Source organism: Pantherophis guttatus, chromosome 2, assembly GCF_059756535.1.
Source record: "Pantherophis guttatus breed Tessera chromosome 2, ASM5975653v1, whole genome shotgun sequence".
Classification (NCBI taxonomy): domain Eukaryota; kingdom Metazoa; phylum Chordata; class Lepidosauria; order Squamata; family Colubridae; genus Pantherophis; species Pantherophis guttatus.
Window position 1 is genome coordinate 269,136,384 of NC_142064.1, and position 9,399 is coordinate 269,145,782.

Here is a 9,399-nt window from a genome sequence, read left to right on the forward strand (position 1 = left end):
GAGCCTGGATAGCTCAACAGACAGAGCTCTGTAATTTAACACCAGCTGTCTGCAATTACTGTAAATTCGAATCTCGCCAAGGCTCAAGGTTGACTCAGCCTTCCATCCTTTCTAAGGTAGGTGAAATGAGGACCCAGTTTGTGGGGGCAAGAAGCTGACTTTGTATAAAATATACAAAAGAATGAAGGCTATTGCTTAAAAGCATTGTAAGCTGCCCTGAGTCTCCGGAGAAGGGCGGCATATAAATCGAATTTAAAAAAAAAAAAAGATGTTTAGACTTCCAACTCCCATAATTTCCTTGCCAGCCTGGGGAATTCTGGGAGTTGAAGTCCATACATCTTATAGTGGGCAAGTTCAAAAAGCACCTAGTAGACAGTGTTTCCCCGAAAATAAGACCTAACCGGAAAATTTTTCAGGATACTAGTAATATAAACCCTGCCCTAAAAATAACCCTGTTAAGATCATCAGCCAGATGGACGCATTTACTGTATTTCTCCCCCCCAAATAAGACCTAACTGGAAAATAAGCCCTAATGCGTCTTTTGGATCAAACATTAATATAAAACCCGGTTTATTTTGGGGAAATTTGGTAGATTGATTACTGGAGATGATGCCGCCAATTGGTAACCAAGGAGAAAACATGGGAATTTTTCCAAACTGCTTTATTATAATTTCTATTCCTCACCTTATTTCCACATTTAATTCATATTTTGCTGCAATTTATGCACGGTCTTCATACTTTGAGTATGCTTGTTATGAAGTAACATTTCCACAGCACCCCCAAGTTTTATCTAATGACTAAAGCAGAGGCCGCCAAACTTGGCAACTTTAAGACTTGTGTCTGTGGAGATGCTCAGTCATCCCAGGTCATGGTTGTCCCAAAGGTGCTTTTTCCAGAGGCAACTGGGCTTTCTGGTTTTTCTTTTGAAGAAGTTTCACTTCTCACCCAAGAAGCTTCTTCAACTCTGAATGGCCATCAGGACTAGATTCAGCAGTCCATATGCATTTAAAAGACAAAGGCCACTCTTTTGAAGACAGGATAGTCCACATTTTGGTCAGAGAGGACCTCTGCTTTGAAAGAGGAGTCAAAGAAGCCATTGATATCAAAATTGAACAGCCCTCTCTAAACAGAGGTGGGGGTGGGGGATACAACATCATCTATCTCCAGTCTATCTACAACACAGTCTTTTCAGCAGTTCCTTGGTAGTACAGTGGTCTAAGGCACCCTGTTATTAAGCTGGTTATTAAGACCAGCTGCCTGCAATTACTGTAAGTTCGAATCTCACCAGGCTCAAGGTTGACTCAGCCTTCCATCCTTTCTAAGGAAGGTAAATTGAGGACCCAGTTTGTGGAGGCAATAAGCTGACTTTGTATAAATATACAAAAGTATGAAGGCTATTGCTGAGCGCATTGTAAGCAGCCCTGAGTCTCCGGAGAAGGGCGGCATATAAATCAAATTAAAAAAAAAAAAAAGTTCCAAGAAGGCCCCACACCCATTTTTTTTTTAATTTGATTTATATGCCGCCCTTCTCCGGAGACTCAGGGCATCTTACAATGCGTTAAGCAATAGCCTTCATACTTTTGTATATTTTATACAAAGTCAGCTTATTGCCCCCACAAACTGGGTCCTCATTTTGCCTACCTTAGAAAGGATGGAAGGCTGAGTCAACCTTGAGCCTGGTGAGATTCGAACTTACAGTAATTGCAGGCAGCTGGTGTTAATCACAATGCTATCAGTCTGCTGAGCTACCAGGCCTTGGTTCAGAGGACTTTGACAACACAGATAAATTTCCAGGTGGCTTAATGACTCGCTAAAAGAATGCAAATGACCAGCTGTCTGCAAGAAATATAAACCCTTCCATTCTCCACCATCCAGTCAGAGCTTCTTGGAGCTTCTTGGATGAAAAGCGAAAGGTCTTCAAAGAAAAACAAGAAAGTCCAGTTGCCTCTGAGGGGAAAAAAGCACCTTTAAGACTTGTAGACTTCAATTCCCAGAATTCCCATGGCAGGCTGAGGAATTCTGGGAGTCGAAGTCCATAAGTCTTAAAGTTGCCATGTTTGGAGACCCCTGGCCTAAAGGTTAACTAAGCACCAGACCACAAGCTGTCAAGCAATCTTCAAAACCCTCAAAAGACCAGAGGCCCTCAAAAGTTCTGCCCATCGAGTTCAGCGTTGAGAAAAATTCAGACCGATGTTTCTCCATCCTTGTGGATTCTCTGATGTTTATGCAGGATCGAACTTCGGCTGAAACTCTTCCCGCATTCGGAGCAGCGGTACGGTTTCTCCCCCGTGTGACTCCTCTGATGCGAGATCAGGTGATCGCTCCGACGGAATCCCTTCCCACACTCGGAGCACTTATAGATTTTCTCCTCGGTGTGGATTCTCTGGTGTAAAGTTAAGTGCGGGCTCTGGCTGAAACACTTCCCGCATTCGAGACACCGGTAGGGTTTTTCTCCCGTGTGGATCCGCCGGTGTAGAGTCAAATGAGTGCTCTGATTGAAGCACTTCCCACACTCGGTGCACCGATACGGCTTCTCTCCGGTGTGGATCCTCTGGTGGGAAGTCAAGTGGGTGCTTTGGCTGAAACTCTGCCCACACTCCGGACATTGGTACGGCCTCTTGCCCGTGTGGATGGCGCGATGTATAGTCAGCCTCCGGCTGTGGCTGAAACTCTTCCCGCACTCCGGACAAGTGAAAGGTTTTTCTCCCGTGTGGGTCATCTTGTGCAAGATGAAATAGGTACTCTGGCTAAAACTTTTCCCACACTCCAAGCATTTGTAGCGCCTCTCTCCAGTGTGCATCCTGTGGTGCTGGGATAGGTGGCCGCTCTGCCGGAAGCCCTTGCCGCATTCCTGGCATTGATAGGGCCGTCTCTCCGTGTGGATCCTCTGGTGGACTTTGAGGCGGGATTTGGAACAAAAACTTTTCCCGCACGTGTGGCATTCATTCTCTCTCCTCTCCCCCGGTGTTTGCGACTCAGCTGGGATCACCTGGCCGGCATCTTCGCTGGCGATGGATACATTCCTCTGTTTTTTGGCTGCAGCCATTTTCCTCTCCCGCTGTCTTTCTGAGTCATCTGGAATCCTTAGGGGTGCGTCTGTCTCTTTGGGTTGAACTTCCAGAGAGATCCCATTTGCTTCCATCTATTTTTTCTCTCCCCAACAGTCCTGTGGATGGAGGGGAAGAAAGGAGACCCAATTAATCATTCCGGACAAAGATAGATGTTAGTCGACTATTCTCAGCCACTAGGCCTATGTTTCTCAACCTTCGCAACTTTAAGATATGCGGACTTCAACTCCCAGAATTCCTCAGCCGGCATGCTGACTGGCATGATTCAGAGTCATCTGAATTCCTCCAGATCAATGTGTGCTTCTCCACTGCGACAACTTTTAAGATATGTAGACTTCTGGCTGGGGAATTCTGGCAGTTGAAATCCACACATCTTTAACATCCACACTGCTCCAGATATTGCTGACTTACTCCTCTTAGCATCCCCACATCTCTAGCCACGTTTCCTATGAATTCCGGGAGTTGTAATTCAACAACATCTGGAGGAATAAAACTTACCTACCTTTGTGCTAACTATATTTGCTTAACTATGGTTTAAAAGTTGCCTATTTTTGTGCTAAACCAGTTTGCTTAACTATGGTTTAAAAGTTACCTACTTATGTGCTAGACCAATTTGCTTAACTATGGTTTACTGAATAATAAAAGTTACCTACTTATGTGCTAGACCAGTTTGCTTAACTATGGTTTACTGAATAATAAAAGTTACCTACTTATGTGCTAAACCAGTTTGCTTAACTATGGTTTACTGGGCAAACTATAACTGTCCAGATAGGAGCACAGTGGCTCAAGTGGTTAGAATGCTGGGCAGGAGGTTAACAAGCCCGCATTCAAGACCTGAAAACTGCCATGGGACAGAGTTGAGCTCTCATCCAACTCCTGCCATGGACATGAAAGGAACCCCCCTCCCAACTGGACATCCCCAGGGAACGGTGATGTCACCAGCTAATCCTTTCAACCTGGAAGCGCTTTGGTACTTCTGACACGAGTGCAAAATTGTCCAGATTTAGAGAGTACTTTAAGCCACAAACTCTGGTTTACAAATCAAGGGGTTCAGTGACCAAGCTAAACCAAAATCTTTTTATATATGATTTTTAAAACGTCTATCCAAACCTTAACTTTAAAGGTTAATTAGTAAACGATTATGGCCTATTGTATTGCATAAGCCAGCTATTGTATTGCATAAGGCAGATTTGAAGAGCCTTGGTGGCGCAGCAGACTAAAGTGCTGTTAACTAGCACCAGCTGCCTGCAATTACTGCAAGTTCGAATCTCACCAGGCTCAAGGTTGACTCAGCCTTCCATCCTTTCGAGGTAAGTAAAATGAGGACCCAGATTGTGGGGGCAATAATAACTGATTTTGTATTAAAAAAAAGAACACCGCTGGGGGGGGGATGAAAGCCCTACTAAGCAGGTATATACAAAAGTATGAAGGCTATTGCTTAATGCATTGTAAGCTGCCCTGAATCTCCAGAGAAGGGCGGCATATAAATCGAACCAATAAATAAATAAATATAGAAGGCAGAATATTTAGTTAAGGTTAATCAACCTTATTAATTAACCTTATTAAGGTTAATTAACTTATTTAACACCTAATACAATGCTGGATGTACTAAGCAAGATGCCACTGAAGCAGCATTTCCTAACCTTGGCAACTTTAAGATGGGTGGACTTCAATTCCCCGAGCTCTCCAGCCTTCATGCATGTGGACCTCAACTCTCCATACTGGTGGGGGAATTCTGGGAGTTGAAGTCCAACCCTCTTCTATTTGTCAAGATTGAGAAACTGCTCCAAAGCATATGCCTGGCACTAAGATGCCTATGGCACCTGTTCATCTCTACAGCCACTGAACACATCTCTTCCTTGAGACTGACAATCTCTTAAAAATGGAAAAAGTGGTAGAATTTATTTCTAGGTCTCTCAGGGCTACCAGATTTAGGATGCCAACCTCCGGGTGACCAGGAGGGGGCAGTCAATGCATAAGATCTGGATTGTCCCAAAAATGCTTTTTTTCAGGAGGCAACTGCTTTTTCTTTGAAGACTTCTTTCACTTCTCATCCAAGAAGCTTCTTCAGCTCTGACTGGATGGTGGGGAATATTCCTTGCAGACAGCTGGTCATTTGCATCCTTTTATAGAGCTGTTGAAGGACTTGGAGGTTTGTCTGTGTCCTCAGGGTCACCTGAGTAATGCTAATGGTTGGTTCCTGTAGACCAGTGATGGCTAACCTTTTTGCCATCACGTGCCAAAAGCGGGGGAAGCGGGGGGGGTCATGAGCACGCGTGCCCACACCCATAATTCTATGCGCCCCGCCCCCCCACTTGCACGCATGACCCCCCCCATACTCCCCCTGTTTTTGGTTTGCCGACTTCCGGTAGAACCGGAAGGCCCGTTTTTTGCTCTCCCCAGGCTCCAGAGCCTTTCTAGGAGCCTGGGGAGGGCGAAAACAGCCTTCCCCACACCCCCGGAGTGCCTCCAGAGGCTGGAAACAAGGTGTTTCCAGACTTCTGGTGGGTCCAGAAGGCCCGAAAATCAGCTGGCCAGCACACACATGTGCACCGGAGCTGAACTCGCGTGCCCACCGATATGGCTCCGCGTGCCATCTGTGGCACGCGTGCCATAGGTTCGCCATCACGGCTGTAGACTGTAATTCCTCTGGAAATCTAAATATAAATCCTCCCATTCCCCACCATCCAGCCAGAGCCGAAGAAGCTACTTGGATGAGAAGCAAAACATCTTCAATAAAAAACAAGATAGTCCAGTTGCCTCCTGAAAAAATCACCTGGATGACTGAGAATCTCTACAGACTTTTAGCTTTGCAATTTGGGATGAATACTCTTGGAATGGTGGGGGAGTAGAAATGGATTTCCAGAGGAAAAATTGCAGACTACAGGAACCAGGGGCACTACTCAGGTGACCCTGAGGACACAGATAAACCTCCAAGTCCTTCAATAACCCTCGAAAAGGATGCAAATGACCAGCTGTCTGCAAGGAATATAAATCCTTCCATTCCCCAACATCCAATCAGAGCTGAAGAAGCTTCTTGGATGAGAAGTGAAACATCTTCAAAAAACAAAACAAAACCAGAAAGTCCAGTTGCCTCTTGAAAAGGCACCTTTGAGACAACCATGATCTGGATGACTGAGAATCTCTACAGACTTAATTTGAATCTCTGGATTGCTTTGCTGATCTGTAGGCTGGAGCTTTGCAGCCCAGCTCTCTTGCCCCTTCCTTCCCCTTCAGATCCACCCTGTCTCATCTCCAACCTGTCCCAGCCACAGATTCAGGAAAGAAGCATTTTGAGACTGGACTCTGCTTTATCTCAAATCTGGAGAGCGTTTCCCAGTCGCAGCCTGGAACAAAAACCCAACCCTTTTAGAAAAGCCAGACCTGGACGGGGCTGCGGTTTATCGTTGAGTGCAGATCTTAATTTTGCAGAGCAAGGTCAGTCAGCATACTTCTCTGGCAAACCTCTTTGGGACTGTCTGCAGTTCTCCTCCCCTTAAATCTACAGCCCCCCCCTCCCCACCAAATTCCCTGACTTTCCTCCCCACACCACCACCAAGAAAAGAAAGCACAGGAAGTGACTTCATGGATGAGTAGACCCTCTTCATGGTTATTTTCTTTAAACAGCTTCTCTAGGCAGCCAGACTTGCAGGGTTTAACCCTTACTTCAAATTCCCAGTGAAAGAAATAAAGAAAAAAAAAACCCTGAAAAGGCCTTTGCAGTTAACATCTGGAAGAGACACTGGAGTTTGCACGCAGCAAAAAGCCCAAAGCCGTTTTTTCCCTGCTATCCGAGTTATGTCACTGCACGGTTACGTCTGCAAGATGGGCATTCTGAGTTCAAACAACATTTGATTGGGCTTTTGCTTTTTGGTTTATTTAAAGATAATAAACCTGTGGGAGTTGTTAGCGGCGTCAGGTTTCTGGGTATGAAAACAGGTCCTGTCACTTTTTTCAGTGCCATTGTTACTTCTAATGGTTACTATGTGAAAAAGATGTTGAGACTCTAGAAAGAGCGCAGAGAAGAGCAACAAAGATGATGAGGGGACTGGAGGTAAAACATAAAGAACGGTTGCAGGAACTGGGTATGTCTAGTTTAATGAAAAGAAGGACTAGGGGAGACATGATAGCAGCATTTCAATATCTCGGGGGCTGCCACAAAGAAGAGGGAGTCAAACTATTCTCCAAAGCACCTGAGGGTAGGAGAAGAAGCAATGGATGGAAACTAATCAAGGAGAGAAGCAACTTAGAACTAAGGAGAAATTTCCTGACAAGTCAGAACAATTAATCAGTGGAACAACTTGCCACCAGAAGTTGTGAATGCTCCAACACTGGAAGTTTTAAAGAAAAGTTTGGACAACATTTGTCTGAAATGGTGTAGGATTTCCTGCCTGAGCAGGGGGTTGGACTAGAAAACCTCCAAGGTCCCTTCCAACTCTGTTATTCTATTCTATTCTATTCTATTCTATTCTATTCTATTCTATTCTATTCTATTCTATTCTATTCTATTCTATTCCATTCTATTCCATTCCATTCCACTCCACTCCACTCCACTCCACTCCACTCCTCCTCTCTAAATGAAGTGTTGTAAGTTGAGGACTACCTGTATGTCACAATGAAAGGGAAAATATAATTAAGAACAATTTAAGCCTGTCTCACTCATAGACTGAGAATGGGAGGAAGGCAAAATTTTGGAGATGTCACAGAAGAAAAAGAGGTTTTGCCAGAGCACTTGTAGTCTTGTAGGGGTCATCCATAAATCAAATAATGACAATGCACCAGCTGTTCATTTTATTTATGTGGACCTGGTGTTAAATGTGTACATTTGTTTAACGTAAGTAGTAAACGTTCAACTTAGTGCAGAAAAGGACAGGGGGAGGGTGGAAAAGGTGCCCCTTAATTCCCTCCTCGCAACGGTGAAAACTAAAATTTGTTACTACCAGTTCTGTGGGCATGGCTTGAGGGGGGGGTGGAGTAATGTGACTGGGTGGGCAAGGTTGTAAAAAAATGCTTTCAAAAGGCTCTGACGATCCCAGCTGAGTTGCCTGATTGGCAGAGGCTTTTTTAAAAAGCCTCTGCTGATCAGGCAACTCAGCTGGGATCTTCAGAGGCATTTAAAAGAAAAAAAGGGTTTTTTTCTTTTAAAAGCCTTTGACGATCCCAGCTGAGCTGCGCGATCATCAGAGGCTTTTTTTTTTTACTTTTAAAAACATTTTTCGGCTGAAGAGGTTGTAGAAAAAATGCTTTTAAAAGTAAAAAAAAAAAGCCTCTGATGATTGTGCGGCTGAGCTGGACATGGGGGGGGCATGGATTTTTGCTACCGATTCTCCGAACCACCCGCCTCCATCGCTACTGGATCAGGTGATCTGGTCCGAACCGGGGCATTTCACCTCTGCCTCGTCAGTAGATTTGATTATTTATTTATTACGTGTATTTAAAACAAATAGATTAAAAGAAGTTGGATATGAATTAAATATGAAACTGGCAGGGATTCAGAATCCAGAAGTTTCTCTGTTTTCCTTGAACCGCTTTTTATCAGAATCCATCTTCTTGCTTCATCTTCTGCAAATAGAAACATTAATCAAAGGCACTCCTTGTTATGGAAACCAGTTATTTAAGGAGGCCTCTTTTTTTGTTCCCAGGGAGAAAAAAAGCAGGAAGGGGGGGGGGGGAGAAGCAAATGATAATATTCTTTTACTGTGCTGTTTTGTTTTTTTTAATTTGATTTATATGCCGCCCTTCTCCGAAGACTCAGGGCGGCTTACAATGTGCTCAGCAGTTTGACAGTCAGTTTGATATACAGGGGGTTCTCGACTTACGACAGTTCACTTAGTGACCGTTCAAAGTTACAACGGCTCTGAAAAAAGCGACTTTTTCAAACTTATTTGAAAAGGGGGCATTGACTTCCAACTCTTCCTACAAAAAGTTGAGGTTGGAGTGTTTATCTTGTACCATGCTAGGAAGAGTTGGAAGACTTTTTTAAACTTATGACCGTTGCAGCATCCCCATGGTCATACATTCGGATGCTTGGCAACTCGCATTTATGACGGTTGCAGTATCCCGGATTCATGTGATCCCCTTTTGCAACCGGTAAGAAAAGTCGTAAAATGAGGCAAGATTCACTTAACAAATTTTTCACTCAGCAACATAAATTTTGGGCTGAGTTGTGGTCGTAAGCGGAGGGCTACCTGTAATTGAGATCAGACTGAAATTCAACTTGGGAAGGAAGCCTAAAAATAGCAAAAGCTTCGTAACGTTGGAATCCTCCTCTCAAAAGATTTACAGCCATTGTGGTTTTTCCAATCCAGTGTCCTCCAAAGATGCTTTTTCA

General features: G+C 44.2%; 1 protein-coding gene across 1 annotated transcript; it reads right to left on the minus strand.

Moving 5' to 3' along the window:
* Positions 1-644: 644 nt before the first annotated feature.
* On the minus strand, positions 645-6,654 carry LOC117662608 (uncharacterized). The gene is made up of 2 exons (XM_034412091.3): positions 6,453-6,654; positions 645-3,166 (listed from the first exon to the last, which is right to left on the minus strand). Exon 2 carries the CDS (start codon positions 3,140-3,142, stop codon positions 2,183-2,185), a length of 960 nt encoding a protein of 319 aa, XP_034267982.2. The 5' UTR covers positions 3,143-3,166; positions 6,453-6,654; the 3' UTR covers positions 645-2,182.
* Between the last annotated feature and the right edge of the window lie 2,745 nt (positions 6,655-9,399).

Bases quoted from the DNA above. Each gene is read 5' to 3' on its own strand.
- LOC117662608 (XM_034412091.3), bottom strand. From the start codon at position 3,142: ATGGAAGCAAATGGGATCTCTCTGGAAGTTCAACCCAAAGAGACAGAC.